The sequence below is a fragment of the Lampris incognitus genome, chromosome 3 (genome assembly GCF_029633865.1).
Source record: "Lampris incognitus isolate fLamInc1 chromosome 3, fLamInc1.hap2, whole genome shotgun sequence".
In the NCBI taxonomy this organism is placed as follows: Eukaryota; Metazoa; Chordata; class Actinopteri; order Lampriformes; family Lampridae; genus Lampris; species Lampris incognitus.
The window spans coordinates 8,171,919-8,189,415 of record NC_079213.1 but is presented as its reverse complement, the minus strand read 5'-3'; the positions used below and the strand labels follow the sequence as shown (position 1 = coordinate 8,189,415).

Genomic DNA, 17,497 nt, shown 5'->3' with positions numbered 1-17,497 from the left:
TCCTGTGGAACGTTTCACAGACAGCGCTCCACTTCCTTCCTCCCATGAGCTGTGAAATTCCCATCACTCACCGCTGCAGACTGACAGCACACTGATAAAAAAAAAAACCGTCCCATCTTAAAAAAGTCATCCAGCTCGGCAGTCGCATCTCGAAACGGAAACCCCCCGTGTAAATGTCCCCCCCTGATGAGCGTTTTCATTTACTCAGATGCGCTTTCAGCACACCTCAAAAAACTTCCTGTAAATAACGAGCGACATAAGTTGCGATACTCAGCTAGTACCCGTCCGTCAGGCGGGGTAATCATTTGAATTTCAGGTTGATCTTTTTTACAGTGTGCCTCCTCTGATCCTTCGCTGCTCTTTCTGTCCACTTCTGTTTTTCTCATCCAGGCTCGACAGTGACGGCATCGAGCTGCTGTTATCGTTTCTAAAAGTGAGTTTTTGTGCCGTTTTTCAGAATAGCCCATTCAAACTGTGCCGTTACGTCTCCTTCTAACCATGCTGTAACACACGTTGTTTTGATTTGAATCCCCCCCCCCCTCTCATATTTGTTTGCTCCACTTTTTGTCTGCCGGTGCTTCAAAATTTACTCTAAACTGAAAATCCGTGGCACATAAAAGGCGTCCTCATTATTAAGTTACTGGTATTATTTTCATTTGTGGGATGCCAATTCTAACTTTTGTCACATTTTTTTATTATTATTATTTTCTGTTAGTTTTTTTTCAATTGTTCATCGCTGTTGACGTACACATGCAGTGACAATTACCACCAACAGGGGGCGTTTTGGCACGCACGCATGTGTTTGTGGGCGGCTAATCTCGCAAACTGCCATCAGCCTAACACGTGTTTGTGCACCATTATGACCGTATTCAGGATTCAGGAGCAGTTTGTTGTTTGTTGTACTTGCGTACACAAAAGAAACGGAATTTCGCTTCTCCCGGCCCGCAGCAGCGCAACACAAACGATAAAACCACGTATCCAAGATTTCCCAAAAAAACGACACCACCGAAAACATACAACACAAACGGTTAACAACACTGCGTTCGGTGCAACGCAGTCCAGAAACTTCTCTGTCCGGGAGAGCCGACGCCAGGACGACCGTCGGAACCGCCGGTCTGCGCGGGCTAGCGGTTAGCTTAGCCCGCCCCGCTTCCGCGTCCTGCCAGACCGCCCGCGCCGTTTCCTCTCCGGGCGCAGCTCCAGGCAGGTCCGTGGTCCCGGGGCCCACAGGACGCGGCAGACCGGGCTCCCTCAGCCGATCCAGCGCCGGCTCTCCCAGCCATCAAGCGACGGTCACGGACATAAATCCACACAAACGTCACACGGTGACACAAATTTAGACGTAGACGTGGACAACGACACGGCGTAGTCGGTACCGGGCGAGGCCGCCGCAAGCATGAGTTCTCGCCGCCATCGCCGTATGATGAAGAGCTTTATTTAATCAAGCGGACAACTACTTCAGTTATTACATGTTACGATTACTTGGCTATGTACACTAGTTTTTATGTGGTGCCATGAAGTCATCAGGCCGGGATGCCCGTAGTTCCTTGTGTTCCCGGTGAAATCCGATGATTTCTCCTCTCTCGAGTTTGAGTGTGGCACACGAACTGAGCAGCCGTGCGTCGCCGTGCTCCGTGTCCCGCTGTCCTCCACCCGGTTCCTGGACAGTTAGCGTAACGTTAGCTAGACGGGCCGCCGACAGAAACACAGGCGGCGCAAGAAAAAGTCACGGTACTCCAAAGAGTGAAGCACCGCTACTATCACCACTGCTGTCACTACCACTACTACTACTACTGTCACTACTGTGATCACTACTACTACTACTACTACTGTCACTACTGTTATCACTACTACTACTGCTATCACTACCACTACTACTACTACTGTCACTACTGTGATCACTACCACTACTACTACTGCTACTATCACTACCACTACTACTGCTACTGTCACTACTATGATCACTACTACTACTATGGTCACTACTATGATCACTACTACTACTATCACTACCACTGCTATGATCACTACTACTATCACTACTGTGATCACTACTACTACTACTACTACTATCACTACCACTACTACTACTACTGTCACTACTGTGATCACTACTACTACTACTATCACTACTATGATCACTACTACTACTATGGTCACTACTATGATCACTACTACTACTATCACTACCACTGCTATGATCACTACTACTACTACTATCACTACTATGATCACTACTACTACTACTATCACTACTATGGTCACTACTATGATCACCACTACTACTATCACTACTGTGATTACTACTACTACCATCACTACTATGATCACTACTACTATGACTACTACCATCACTACCATGATCACTATTACTACTGCTACTACTATCACTGCTACTACTACTACTACTACTACGATCACTACTATTACTACAATCACTACTATGATCACTACTACTACTATGACTACCGCTACTATGATCACTACTATTACTACTCTCACTATTACTGCTACTACAACTATCACTACTACTACTATGACTACTACTACTACTACACTACTACTACTAGCACTACTATGATCGCCACTAATACTATTACTACTACTACTACTATTATCACTACCATGATCTATTATGATTGCCACTACCACTACATTACTACTACAAATGTATTATTGTTGTAGTTGTAGTTGTTGTTGTTGTAGTTGTTGTAGTAGCTGTTGTTGTAGTAGTAGTAGTTGTAGTAGTAGTTGTTGTTGTTGTTGTTATAAGTGATGTTTTGTCTGTCATTCTAGTATGAGTCCAAAAAGAGGGTTTCAGCAGATGAGTCGATGAAGCACACCTACTTCAGAAACCTTGGGATGCGGGTGCACACACTGCCAGAGAGTGAGGGGATTTTTCTCACGCTTAATACACACACACACACACACACACACACAGACACACACACACACACACACACACACACACACACACACACACACACACACACAGAGTCCCATAGCTGAAACGTGTCCTCTGTTTTTCAGTCGTGTCATTATTCACATTAAAAGAGGTGCAGTTGCAGCGGGACCCCGGCTACCGGAGTTCGTCATACCCAGATTCAGGTGGGCTTTCACTTACTGCCCCAATTTGCACTTCAATATGGACAAATCATTGTTTGGGGGGGGGGGGGCGGGGGGGTATTAATTTTATTTTTCATTGCAGCAATTTCCAAATTGTAGGATAGTGTCCCTTTTTTGTTTCTCTTTGTAGAGCACAACTTTCATAACCTTCTGAATGTTTCCTGCTGCAACACAGAATCCCAGTAATGATGAATATATAGTGATTATAATGATGATATTAATAATGATAGTAATATTAATAATGGTAATCATTAATAATGATAGTCATATTAATAATGGAAATAATTAATGATATAGTAATATTAATAATGGTAATAATCATGATAGTATATTGATAATGTTATGATTAATAATGATAGTAATATTAATAATGGTAATAATCATGATAGTATATTGATAATGTTATGATTAATAATGATAGTAATATTAATAATGGCAATAATTAATGATATAGTAATATTAATAATGGTAATAATCATGATAGTATATTGATAATGTTATAATTAATAATGATAGTAATATTAATAATGGTAATAATTAATAATGAGTAATATCAATAATGGTTATAATTGTGCAGTCACGATTGACAAAAATCTGATAATGTTGCAGGACTTTGCATTTTTACTAAGTCTTTTGTTGCTGTACAAGGAAGAGTGTGTTTTTCTGTCTTGGGGTGTGTGTGTGTGTGTGTGTGTGTGTGTGTGTGTGTGTGTGTGTGTGATACATCTCTCTGACTTGTGTTCTCCCTCTCTTCCAGGTAATGGCAAGATCAACAGGAGGCAGAGCATGCTGTTCTGAGGCCCCCCCCCTCCATCTCTCTCTCTCTCTCTCTCTCTCTCCCTCTCCCTCTCTCTCTCTCTCCCTCTCCCTCTCTCTCTCTCTCTCTCTCTCTCTCTCTCTCTCTCTCTCTCTCTCTCCTCGACCGTCAGGCAAGAAAGTCTGACTGCTCAACCTGCCCAATCTGACCCCTGACCCCTGCCACCCCACCCCCCTTTTTGCATGAGCCCATTGCCCCTCGGACAGTCCACCCCAACTGTACACACACACACACACACACACACACACAGATTTGATTTCGTTCCCCCCTCTCCTCTTTCACGTGCGGAGAGCGAGCGAGCGAGCGACTCTGGGTCGGGTTTTGGGGGTCGGACTCGGAGACTTTATTTATTTTGAGACACGGGGTGGTTGTGTTATTTGCTGCTAAAATACTACTGTCTGTACTTAACATGCCGTGTGTGTGTGTGCGTGTGTGTGCGTGTGTGTGTGTGTGTGTGTTTATATGATGTGAACTTGGACGCCGTGGGCAGATGATCAGCCGTTGTTGGATTTGTTTCCTCTCCGATGGATATGCTTTGGCTGTTTGTTTGTTTTGTTGTTTTCTTCCTTCCTCTTCTCCCGAATCACAGTTTCACCGATGTTGATGGCGAACCTGTCGTCCGAACCGCTTCATCTTTTTCCTCTTCCCCGGCTGTTATCCGGTCTGCTTGGAGACTGACTGCAAAATGCGTTTATTTTTATTTTGAATCCGGAGGTTTTATGTTGAATTTGTCGTGTTTGCTTTTTTTTCTCGCGAAGAGCTTTTTTTTTTTTTGTTGCTTTTTACGTGACTGAATTTGATTCCAGTTCAAACTGGGAGGGAGAAAACTGGGACGGCTGGAAAACTCGGACGAGAGACGGCCTTGTTCACCACCACCACCACCCTCCTCCTCCTCCTTCCTCCTCCAGGAACATTCCAGAACATTTCAAAGGGACCCCCGAAGACAACCCACCACCCCACCCCACCCCACCACCCCACCCCCTTTCAAACTTTATTAGAGCCATTCCGGGGTCATGCCGGGGTCACGGTAGGGTCACAGAGTCCAGAGAACGCCGCGCCACCACCTTGACGGTGAGGAGGGACGGTGAGGAGGTTTCGGGGGAGGAGGGGGCAGATGTAGTTGTCGCCTCCAGACATTTCCGCCTGGTTGTCGTGACAACAGGAAAGCAAGGATCAGGTGACAAGGAGCCGGGCAGGAAGTCACAAGACGTCCCACAGGAAGTCTCTCTCTCTCTCTCTCTCAGCTCGACTGCCTGCACTTCAGTGCTTTTTATGCAAGCTCTGTCGCTGCCCGCACACATTTGGAGCGCAAAAGTCTTTCAACTTTTGTTTTTTTATTTTAATTTTGTGTGCATCTTCTAGAACTGTACTCGTGTCCATGTTTCCTGATCGGCGGCGATCCAGGGAAGTGGATTTCAGGACATTCCTCTGTACACGGGCGTTGTTATGGCGGAGTTTACCAGACAGTATTAAGACGTGTTCTCTGTGTCTGTGACCTCTTTTGACCTCTCCTTGTGAAATACAGTGTCAGTGTGGCATGTTTAGGGGCCCGGCCCGGCCCGGCCCTGCTTCTCAAACGAGTTCAGAAAGGAGGAAAAAGAAGAAGAAAAAAAAACAACCCTAAATCGATCTGTTTCCACGCTCTCTGCGTCAGACCACTACTTTATTTCTAGCATTTGTACACGTGAACAATTGTTTGTTTTTTTTTGAGATTTGAAGTTTTAGATCTAACCGGCCGCTCTCGTCGTTCTCAACTGGCGGGAGATGCTACGGAGGGTAGCCGCTGTAGAAGTCCCGCCGTGGTTAGCACGTTTGCCGCGCTAATTGACCTTGCGCGAAGCCCCGCCCCCTTAGTTACCGTTGCTATGCCCGTCAAGCATTTCGGAACAATCCAGGAAGTAGCCGGAAAACACCAAAACGTGACGGAGGAAATCAGCGCGTTGTGTGGGTAAACGTAACGGTAATAATACTGTAAACTACTAATAAGACACGTTAGCCCCTAGCTAACGGGTCTGACCCTTTAGCCGAGCGGTTAGTGACGTCACCTTGTGGCGCGGTACACCTCGTATAGAATCCCGCACCGGGCAACAAAATAACCGGTTACGTTGGTGGGATCCGGAAGTGTGCAGATCCTCAGAAGTCTCTTGGGAGCGCGGGAATAACAAAAGCGCGAGGGCGCGCTTCCGGGGAGGGTGACGACTGTAAACTACTAATAAGCCACGTTAGCCCCTAGCTAACGAGTCTGACCTTTTAGCCGAGCGGTTAGCGACGTCGCCTTGTGGTGCAGTACACTCCGTATCGAATCCCGCACCGGGCAAGAAAATAAACGGTTACAATACGTTAGCCGTATTAGCTAGTAGCAAGCTTAGCTTGGAGCAGACGGGTATTTTTGTTGATTCTGGACGGATGAAGCTGGCCACGGGGGTCTGCTATACTGCCAAATCTGTTGCCGACCTGGCGCTTCTTGCGTTCTGGGTTTCGGGAAGGGAAAGCAAATGACACCCCCTCCAAACTTCTCAGATATCTCGTATCCGATCCGCGGACCCCATGGGCACACCGCTTCAGCGCTTTGCTGTGCGTTTGAAAGCTTGACGGGCCGTTGCGGAGGTGGGATTGGACAAGCACCGTTCCGGGGCGGCGCTTTGCGAAAGGTCAATTCCGCATGTCGGCTCCACCCACGAGGGGTTGTTCGGGGGAAAAAAAGACACTTTTTCGTTTTCTCTTTCCGGCCGCTGTTACAATGTAACGGCTAACCGCGAGACCGAAAAGGGCAAAAGGTCGGCTCTCTGGGCGAGCGGTCCGCGTCCTTTGGGATACAGTAGCGCCGATACGATCGGAGCGGTTTTTCTGCCCGCTGCCGGATTCGATCCCGCGCTTACCGTATCCCAAATGCGCGGCGTTATCCGCTCGCCTACAGAACGTCGGCCTACTCGCCGGTGGTCAGGGAGCCTTCTTATAGGTTACGTAAAGTGTGGCACAAAGCGGCGTCCGGTGACGGATTTTTTTTATACGTGGGTTCCGCGGGATTTAGAAACCCGGGGGGAAAACGCGTGGGGCTAGCTGAACGCGTTAGCGACCCGTGAGCCGTCAGTCGCAACCAGCAGATGGCGCCAGGTTGAGGGCCCAGAGCTTTCGGAGCGCGTTATGATGACGGAGGTGAAGGTGATTTCCGCGCGCTCGTTGACGAGCCTCGATGCAGGATCGATGCGAGGTAAAACGCCTTACACGCGGACTTCTGCAGCGGCTGTTATATGATTATTATTATTATTATTATTATTGTAATACTGTACTTTTTCAAGCGTATGAACGGCCTGACTTTATGTGAATGTGTCAGAGTTTGTGTGTCTGCGTGTGCGTGCGTGTGCGTGCGTGCGTGTGCCTGATGCATGGAACGCCTGCTGTGTTTATGAACCCAATCTCTGGAACACCCACATGTGCAGCTGGTGTTCTTTCTACTGGAATTATTTATTTCTCATATCTGTCAGAAGTAAATTTAGTCTGTTTCATAAAAGACGCGTCTTCTTGTCTTCCATGTCTCAGGCGCTGCGACGGGTTTCGGTTCTGGTTGGGGGTTTTTTTGGGGTGGGGGGTTAATGGGTGTTGTTGCTACATAGGGGCATGTTGGCATGTTTGGTGGGATCGTGTCCTGGTCGCTGCACTAGCGCCTCCTCTGGTCGGTTGGGGGGTGCCTGTTCAGAGGGGAGGGATAGCGTGATCCTCCCACGCGCTACGTCCCCCTGGTGAAACTCCTCACTGTCAGGGGAAAAGAAGCGGCTGGTGACTCCACATGTATGGGAGGAGGCATGTGGTAGTCTGCAGCCCTCCCCCGGGTGGAGCAGAGACCGGGACGGCTCGGAAGAGCGGGGTGATTGGCCAAGTCCAAAAAACAAAAAAAAAGAATTAGAGTGGTGGCGACCCACATGCACTGTCCCCATCTAAACGTACACCCATGTCATGCAGACACACCAACACACACACCAACACACACACAAACAGCAGACACACGCGGGGATACCTGTGGCACCAGGGTAGCATTCAATGCCTCGTTTTATTCCAAAAAACAGTACATTTTTTTTTCTCAACACACAACAGCAAAAATGACCAAATCATTGAGAATACTTTTTTTTTTTAATCAATTCCTTTTTAAAAAAATAACCAAAAGCCGTTTTACAAAAAAGCTTTTGTTCAATATTGACCCGGAATTTTGTCTTATTTAGATTTAAAGCTTAATACATTTACATAAGTCTTACGTTTGAGAAGGCACAGCCAGTACACGGTAAAAAGCACAGTGCATAAGGATATTGTATAAAATTATACAAAAACATAGCTAGAGAAAGACAATTTTCACAGCCTCAAATTATTATCAAAGCAATACAAAATGACCATACAAAGATTTACAGAGCATTATAATGCCTGGCCCTCTGTCTAGCTAGCAGCTGCCCTGCTAGGAGTCAGATAAGGGCTGTGAAAATGAAAAAACGAGAGAAGTAACATTCACGAAATGGCAGCCAAGGTATATATCACTGAGGTTTACACCATCTGGGATGAGATGAGCCAAGAATATGGCAAAAACCAAAAGTAAAATGTTTACGGCAAATAGTCTTCGCGGAGAGCAAGCCCCAACGTGAAGCACCAGCGTCTTCCTCGACGCGACCCGAATGAAGAGCACAACTAAACCATGGTGGGCGACGAAGCCTGGCGACCGGCTGACTCGAGTCTGTTTTCCAACACCGATACACGGCTGATCGATTTTAGTGCTGATTTGGCCTGGGCAGGCCTTGGCCTGGACTGGACTGGTTTGGGTCCTGGTTCTCCGGGCCGGATCAGGACTTGTGGGGTCCGGGGGAGAGCAGCAGGGGGGAGGCGGTGTCCAGGCCGGGTAGTGGCACAGGGATGGGTCCATTCAGTAGGGTCGGAAACTATGGAGGGGAAATTCAATTAATATTCCATTTATTTCAATCGATCGATCAAACAAGGAACCAAAAGTTGTGTGCCGAACGCATTTCATACCCGAAGATAGACAAACGTACACGCTTTACGTTGTGACCGTTAAGACGACCTTTGATTTCTGAGGGCACGCCGGGCCGAAAAAGACCTACGCAAACTAGAACGGCTGTAGCTCTTCCAACACTTCTGCACATGTGCGTGGTCTCTTCAGGAAGAGAACCCTTTATCGTTTGTTCCAGTGTCCGATCTAACTGGAGTATTACTGAGATGGAGTTGCAGAAGCTCAAAACACTGTAACTGAATTTTATCTTTGCTTAAACCAGAAATCAATATTTGTGTGAAGATAACCCTGGCTATATGTTGAGCCCGTGACTCGGCGGAGCTATTTGCCAGTAACTCTTACCAGTTTTCTTCAAATTTGATTCTATGGCACCAAAATGGGCATTTTGCATTCTTCTAACTATTGATATGCAGATCTCCACAATGTCCATTTGGATTCTTGAAATGGCCAAATTGTGATGAGGGACTGGTGTTGGAAATCAGCCATGGCTATAAACACAGACAGCGCATCAGACACTGCTGTCAGTTGTCAGTAGACTTTATTCGTCCCCCTTTAAAATGACTCAACAAATGATGTTCTGTAACATTTTTGTACCTTTTGTCTAGATTGCGTGGAAGAAAGTTAAAATTATAATCTCATTTGGGTCAGGGACGCTTCAAAATGGACAACTGTATTCCCATCATGGTCATGGAGGAAATATAATAATAATAATAATAATAATAATACATCTATGTGTGAATAGCATACATTATACATTACAATGACAACAGGAGTTTCCATCCATTATCCAAACCGCTTATCCTACTCAGGGTCGTGGGATGCTGGAGCCTATCCCAGCAGTCACTGGGAAGCAGACGCGGAGACACCCTGGACAGGCCACCAGTCCATCACAGGGCCCACACATTCACACCTGGGGACAATTTAGTACGGCAGATTCACCTGACCTACATGCCTTTGGACTGTGGGAGGAAACCGGAGCCCCCGGAGGAAACCCACGCAGACACGGGGAGAATACGCAAACTCCTCACAGAGGACGACCCGGGACGACCCCCAACGTTGGAGTACCCCAGGGCTCGAACCCAGGACCTGCCACCGTGTCACCTCAACAATAGAAGTTTGCTTTTCATAAATGGGGAAAAAAAATGTAACCCTTCTTTTAGTTAAATACATTTAAATTTAAATAAATTTAGATAGCGAAAATGTGTACAGTAACTAAGGTTATATGTATGCTCCTGACAACACGTGACCACAGACCAGTGGGGAAAGACAGCTCACTCTGAAAGGGGAAGACAAAAAAGCAGTCGACACCGAAATTTGGAAGACGCTTTGCTCTGGAACACGTGACTGAAGACGCAGCACGCAACTTCAAAATGGCAGGTCGGTTGTTATTTCCACAGCAGCCCCTAGCCCTGACCGCTCGTGCACCATGGGAGAGCGGAGAGAGGCACTTCCTGTTGTGAGAGAGCTGGTGGAAGTGGGTGGGGCTCCGCCCCCCCAACCATCCCCACCCCTCCCTCACCAACAGGAAGCTGAACCCCCCCCCCCCCCTTGTCCAAACCAGAAAGGAAACATCTGTGGCTTATTTTGAAAGCGGTGCACACGGTGAGTCACACACGCTGAAGTCACAGTCTGCCACACACACACACACACACACACACACATGCAAAAACATATGCACCCTCACACACACACAAACACAAAAGCAGGGAAGCAACTCGAAGCAACAAATCTGTCGGAGGGATCCCGTTATGAAGAACCAGTTATGAGAGAAGGAATTAACAGTGTGTCAGGCAGGAATCGTTTGAAAGCAGCCGCAGATGGGGTGTAAACGCACGTGTCAGGTGATGTGGAGAGTCTGTCGGAGAAGTTTCAGGTGTGTTTGGCCATTTTAGTCACACGGCGGTGAACGTTTCTGTATGTTTGCTGTAAAGCCACTAGGAGGCGCCACGCAGTCTGCCGGAGGAGCGACGCGCTCTCCCCTACGTAAGACTCGATGCTGAGAAACGCCACCGGAGTCCCCTCTTTAACACAGAGGAGACAATAAGGTCCAAATCGACTTCCACAGACAAGATGTGGGAAAGTGACTGGGAAGGTATGAAGTGTCCTTTAAAAGAGAAAACGCTTGACGTAACGAGCTGCCGTCCCGGTACTCCCAGTTCTACCGGCCGTGCGCTAAAGGAAGTGACGTCAGAGCATTAAAACTACATCCGGGTAAAAATCCTCCGCGATTGCGCAACTCTGATTCGTTTCCAAGACGGATATCTTAGTCGAATGAGCTGTTTGGGGTTTTTTTTTTTTTACACAATCATTCACCCCCGTCTTTATTTCGTACCGTTATCTGTCTTCCTAGCGGATCGGCTTTTCTTTTAAACGTCACAGACCACACGCGCCTTACAAGGCGCCGCTGAAGACGGCGGAGTCACACCAATCTCCCGCCGTGCGCTACAACACGGGACGTTGGGTTCCGGCCTCGTTTTCAGACCCCCGGGGAACGTTTCTCGTCTTGAGTTTTCATCAGCCAAACCCGACCCCGTCTCTGCTAATACCCCCACCCCACCCCGCCCCGTCCACTTAAACTCGAACCTCTCTGCCATTTACTTCCTTAGTATTCGGCCTCAGCCGTTGCGTCACAGTTTGATTTCAGGGATGGTTTTGAGAGGCGTGTGCGCCCCTGACTTCCGGTTGTTCGCCAATTATAATGATTCAGGAATAATTCATTCGATTTAAATCGCCCTGGAAGAGACGGAGAGAGTTGTGCGGTCAGATTTTTTTCTTTTTTATTGGAAAATGTCTGTGGTTGCTCACAATTCATGAACCGAGCCTTACTCGGTTATGGCGCCGAGTCGAATTCCTGGAATCTGAAAACCGGTTTTGATGCTCATCCTGAGTGGCAGCCGAATGCCTAAACATGTCAGATGTAATGGCGTCCTCCTTAACCTTGACTCTCTCGCTGTCTGGGCCGTCTGAAGCCCTCGGCACCCCATGGCAGCCGCGCCGCTCATGTAACAGCTCAGGTTTATGAATTTTGTTTTCACTGTCATAATACTGGAAGCCAGAGGATGAAACGGACGGAGGAATCTAATTAAAGCCGAGAGGGGACCGAAGTAGACTTAATCTGTGTAGGCGATGTTGGAAAGCACAACCTCCCCTCAAAACAAACAAACGAAGAAGAAAAACCGGGGATTACAGTACGCACCGCACCGCATTTTAACCTCTTGTATGTTAATCAGTGTGTGTGAGTGTGTATCTGCACGTATGTGTGTGTTATGTGTGCGTTTCTGTTCCTTTGTGTTATGCAAGTGTTCATGCACGTGTGTGTGTGTCTGTGTGTACATATGTACAGTATTTTTGTGTATGTTTAAAATGTGTGTGTGGTTGCATTTGTTTTATGTCTGTGTGTGTGTGTATGTTTTAGATGTGTGTATGTGTTTAAAACGTGTGATCCAGTCTATTACGTTGCCTACCAACACAGGGATCGCCGGTTCAAATCCCCGTGTTACCTCCGGCTTGGTCGGGCGTCCCTACAAACACAGTTGGCTGTGTCTGAGGGTGGGAAGCCGGATGTGGGCGTGTGTCCTGATCGCTGCACTAGCGCCTCTTCTGGTCGGTCAGGACGCCTGTTCAGGGGGGAGGGGGAACTGGGGGGGACGAGCGTGATCCTCCCACGCGCTACGTCCCCCTGGTGAAACTCCTCACTGTCAGGTGAAAAGAAGCGGCTGGCGACTCCACATGTATGGGAGGAGGCATGTGGTAGTCTGCAGCCCTCCCCGGATCGGCAGAGGGGGGTGGAGCAGCGACCGGGACGGCTCGGAAGAGCGGGGTAATCGGCCGGATACAATTGGGGAGAAAAAGTGGGAAAAGCCAAAAAAAGAATAAAACGTGTGATCGTGTGTGTGTGTGTGTGTGTGTGTGTGTGTTACCTGAAACAGGGGTCCGTGGCCCTGTAGGCGTGCCGGGCTCAGGGGTCCAACTGGGCTCAGGCTGCTCCAGAAGTGGATGCTGGAGAGCAGAGGGCTGGGAGTGAGCAGGAGTCCAGAAGGAGTCTAAACGGAGCAGGAAGAAGAGAAGCAAGTGGAAGGAGGAACACATTAGAAAGAGGACGGTAAAGTCTTGAAGGAAAATAAGTGCCGACCACACGGCGTGGTATGTAGTTAGAGCGCATGCCGTCATCCACTCCTGCTGGGCTCTGTGACCGTGTGTGTGTGTGTGTGTGACTGTGTGTGTGTTATTTTAGTGAAAATCATGACTACCATAGCCAAAGGAGGGAGAACGAGTGGGGGGGTGCCCTCTTGTAAACGCCTCTTTACGAGACACCGAGTTGGCGAACTCCATTTAGGTCAGGCAGCTCCAAACACGGCAATTTGAGCTACAAATCACATTTACTTTCTTTTCTTTTTCGGGGGGGTGGGGGGAGAGGGGGGATTTCTCCTCCTTTTTCTCCGCAATTCTACCCGTCCAATTACTACCCCACTCTTCCGACCCGTCCCGGTCGCCGCTCCGCCCCCTCCGCCGATCCGGGGAGGGCTGCAGACGACCCCTACGCCTCCTCCGATACACGTGGAGTCGCCAGCCCGCTTCTTTTCACCTGACAGTGAGGAGTTTCGCCTGGGGGGACGTAGCGCGTGGGAGGATCACGCTATTCCCCCCCCAGTTCCCCCCTCCCCCCCCTGAACAGGCGCCACGACCGATCGACCAGAGGAGGCGCTAGTGCAGCGACCAGGAAACATACCCACATCCGGCTTCCCACCCGTGGACACGGCCAGTTGTGTCGGTAAGGAGGCCCAACCAAGCCGGAGGTAACACGGGGATTCGAACCGGCGAGCCCCGTGGCGGTAGGCCACGGAACAGACCGCCACGCCACCTCGGACGCCCCGTATCTCTTGTATCTCTTCTGGCGCTAACTCCCCAAGCGTAACGATATGAATAATAACGTCGCTGTAATCTGCCGGTGTGTCGGGAGGATCGGCAGGCCGGGTCGTCTTCGTAGCGAGCGGCCGTTGGTTTGTGGGTTCGATCCCCGGGACCGCGGCCTGTCGGCCGGCGGCCGCGAGGAGCGCCGCAGGGGCGGTGTGGGCCGGACGGCGGACACGCTAATGCGGTCCGGGCTGTTGACGGAGAAGGATCCAGCCACACGCCAGCGAGACGAGGAGATTTGGGAACATGTGGCTTCACTTACGGACCACCCCGCCCTCCCCTGTTTCCGCTCACCTCTTTCCACCCCCCCCACCCCCCACCCCACTCCTCCCTTTCCACAACTCTTCTTTTTTTCTCCCCTTCACAAACTCTCCTCCTCTCAGCCGGAGGGCCCGTCCGGCTAAATCATCCCCCCCTCCCCCCCCCCCTCGCCTACCTTTCCACGGGGCTCTCCTCCTCCCACCTTCCCCGTTTGTTTATCTTAACTCAGAGCAGTCCTTGTTTCCGTGTGTGTGTGTGTGGCGTGTGTGGTTGTCTGTACACACACGTGTGTGTGTGTGGCGTGTGTGTGTGTGTGTGACTGTTTTCCGTCTTTGTAGTTGTGTCTGTATGCTTCATTGCGAATATGTGTTTGCATCTTTGTGTGTGTGTGCGTGTGTGTGTGTGTGTGTGAGAGAGTGTGTTAATGCTTGTGTGTGTGTGTGTGTGTGTGTGTATGTTCATATCAGGGTGTATGTTCCTTTATGTGTTGTGTCTGTTGACTGGGGTCTACCTGTGTGTGTGTGTGTGTGTGTGTGTGTGTGTGTGTGTGTGTGTGTGTGTGTGTGTGTGTGTGTGTGTGTGTGTGTGTGAGAGAGTGTGTTAATGCTTGTGTGTGTGTGTGTGTGTGTGTGTGTGTGTGTGTGTGTGTGTGTGTGTGTTAGAGTGTGTTAATGCTTGTGTGTGTGTGTGTGTATGTTCAGATCAGGGTGTATGTTCCTTTATGTATTGTGTCTGTTGACTGGGGTCTACCTGTGTGTGTGTGTGTGTGTGTGTGTGTGTGTGTGTGTGTGTGTGTGTGTGTGTGTGTGTGTGTGTGTGTGTGTGTGTGTGTGTATGTTCAGATCAGGGTGTATGTTCCTTTATGTATTGTGTCTGTTGACTGGGGTCTACCTGTGTGTGTGTGTGTGTGTGTGTGTGTGTTCATATTAGGGTGTATGTTCCTTTATGTATTGTGTCTGTTGACTGGGGTCTACCTGTGTGTGTGTGTGTGTGTGTGTGTGTGTGTGTGTGTGTGTGTGTGTGTGTGTGTGAGAGAGTGTGTTAATGCTTGTGTGTGTGTGTGTGTGTGTGTGTGTGTGTGTGTGTGTGTGTGTTAGAGTGTGTTAATGCTTGTGTGTGTGTGTGTGTATGTTCAGATCAGGGTGCATGTTCCTTTATGTGTTGTGTCTGTTGACTGGGGTCTACCTGTGTGTGTGTGTGTGTGTGTGTGTGTGTGTGTGTGTGTGTGTGTGTGTGTGTTCATATTAGGGTGTATGTTCCTTTATGTGTTGTGTCTGTTGACTGGGGTCTACCTGTGTGTGTGTGTGTGTGTGTGTGTGTGTGTGTGTGTGTGTGTTCATATTAGGGTGTATGTTCCTTTATGTGTTGTGTCTGTTGACTGGGGTCTACCTGTGTGTGTGTGTGTGTGTGTGTGTGTGTGTGTGTGTGTGTGTGTGTGTGTGTGTGTGTGTGTGTGTGTGTGTTCATATTAGGGTGTATGTTCCTTTATGTGTTGTGTCTGTTGACTGGGGTCTACCTGTGTGTGTGTGTGTGTGTGTGTGTGTGTGTGTGTGTGTGTGTGTGTGTGTGTGTGTTCATATTAGAGTGTATGTTCCTTTATGTGTTGTGTCTGTTGACTGGGGTCTACCTGTGTGTGTGTGTGTGTGTGTGTGTGTGTGTGTGTGTGTGTGTGTGTGTGTGTGTGTGTGTGTGTGTATGTTCAGATCAGGGTGTATGTTCCTTTATGTGTTGTGTCTGTTGACTGGGGTCTACCTGTGTGTGTGTGTGTGTGTGTGTGTGTGTGTGTGTGTGTGTGTGTGTGTGTGTGTGTGTGTGTGTGTGTGTGTGTGTGTGTGTGTGTGTGTTCATATTAGAGTGTATGTTCCTTTATGTGTTGTGTCTGTTGACTGGGGTCTACCTGTGTGTGTGTGTGTGTGTGTGTGTGTGTGTGTGTGTGTGTGTGTGTGTGTTAGAGTCTGTTAATGCTTGTGTGTGTGTGTGTGTGTGTGTGTGTGTGTGTGTTCATATTAGGGTGTATATTCCTTTATGTGTTGTGTCTGTTGACTGGGGTCTACCTGTGTGTGTGTGTGTGTGTGTGTGTGTGTGTGTGTGTGTGTGTGTGTGTGTGTGTGTGTGTGTGTGTTCATATTAGGGTGTATGTTCTTTGTTGTGTCTGTTGACTGGGGTCTACCTGTGTGTGTGTGTGTGTGTGTGTGTGTGTGTGTGTTCATATTAGGGTGTATATTCCTTTATGTGTTGTGTCTGTTGGTTGGGGTCTACCTGTGTGTGTGTGTGTGTGTGTGTGTGTGTGTGTGTGTGTGTGTGTGTGTGTGTGTGTGTGTGGTGCTCTACCTGCGCAGTAAAAAAAGCTGGTGTAAGGGACCCTGAGGGCAGCGCCGGGCTGTTGAGCGCGATGGACCCGATGTCACTTCCTGTCAAGAGGTGGGAGGGGGCGGAGATCTCCAAGCCTTTGGGCTTCCTGTTCTTTGAGGTGAAGCCATTGGTTAGGCCCCGCCTCTCTGGAGTGGATGTGCTCACTGAGCGTTCTCTGTCTCTGTGACCGGACGACAGATTGAGCGGCTGACTGTTCTGCTCCGAGTCGTCGGTCTCATCGACGGGACTCCGCCCCCTCCACAGTGTGTGGGCGGGGCTCTGAGGTGGAGAGGAGGAGCAGGAGGGTGGGCGGACCTGCTGGGGGGAGAGCTTGGACGAGTGGAGGCCGTCGGTCGCCGTCGGCAGGGGCGTCGGAGGAGTCGGCGGGGTAGGTGGCAGCGCCCTGCCCGTGGGGTCACGGTTCGGTACGAAGCGGATGACGGAGGCGCTGTCGTCGTGGTGATCCGCCCGGGGCTCCGCCTTGATGAGGCGGGGCAGGTCTAGGGAATGCTGGAGGGAGCTGACGGTGAAGGAGGAGTACAGCCCCGAGCGCAGGTACTCGTTCCGTCCGCTGCGGAGTCCCCCGTCCTCCTCGCCCTCGCCCTCGGACAGCCCGCCGCCGCCGGCCTCCTCGCCGCACCGCCCCACCTCCACTGCCGCCCGGGTCCATCTTCAGGATCTCGGGGAACGACACAAACTTGTAGACGAACTTCTGGCCGATCACCTTCTTGATGATGTTCTGCAGGGGAGGAAAGGAGGTTTTTACACGGCTGTGGTATCGAACGCACGGCTGTGCAGGTTCAGATGAGTTGTGTTGCTGCTGGCAGAAGAAACCTTTTGAGTATGATGCAAATTTGAGCCCAAGCCAGTGTGTGTGTGTGTGTGTGTGTGTGTGTGTGTGTGTGCGGCGGGGCTGTGCATTGTCAAGAATTTGGTGACACCCGTGGTACAAAAGTCGTGGTTTAATATATTGCGGTACTACAAACACGGATAATATTGCAGTATTCTTTCAGAAATAT

At 49.3% G+C, this 17,497-nt stretch overlaps 2 protein-coding genes across 3 annotated transcripts in view; one reads left to right on the top strand and one right to left on the bottom strand.

The window, feature by feature from the left end:
- Positions 1 to 7,446, top strand: part of cdk17 (cyclin dependent kinase 17) — an 82,181-nt gene extending 74,735 nt beyond the window's left edge. Inside the window, exons 14-17 of one of the 2 annotated variants that reach the window (XM_056277881.1) lie at positions 391 to 433; positions 2,797 to 2,887; positions 3,031 to 3,108; positions 4,434 to 7,446. In XM_056277881.1, the coding sequence (XP_056133856.1) occupies positions 391 to 433; positions 2,797 to 2,887; positions 3,031 to 3,108; positions 4,434 to 4,621 (400 nt within the window). In that variant the 3' untranslated portion in view covers positions 4,622 to 7,446. Of the gene's footprint in view, positions 1 to 390; positions 434 to 2,796; positions 2,888 to 3,030; positions 3,109 to 3,883; positions 3,925 to 4,433 lie in introns of those variants that run through there. The other variant, XM_056277882.1, reaches the window with a different exon arrangement.
- A 518-nt stretch (positions 7,447 to 7,964) lies between these two features.
- The window catches only part of elk3 (ETS transcription factor ELK3), a 12,488-nt gene continuing 2,955 nt past the window's right edge, over positions 7,965 to 17,497 (bottom strand). Inside the window, 4 exon segments of the mRNA XM_056275859.1 lie at positions 7,965 to 8,862; positions 12,872 to 12,994; positions 16,458 to 17,138; positions 17,140 to 17,295. Of these exon segments, the coding sequence (XP_056131834.1) occupies positions 8,767 to 8,862; positions 12,872 to 12,994; positions 16,458 to 17,138; positions 17,140 to 17,295 (1,056 nt within the window). The 3' untranslated portion in view covers positions 7,965 to 8,766.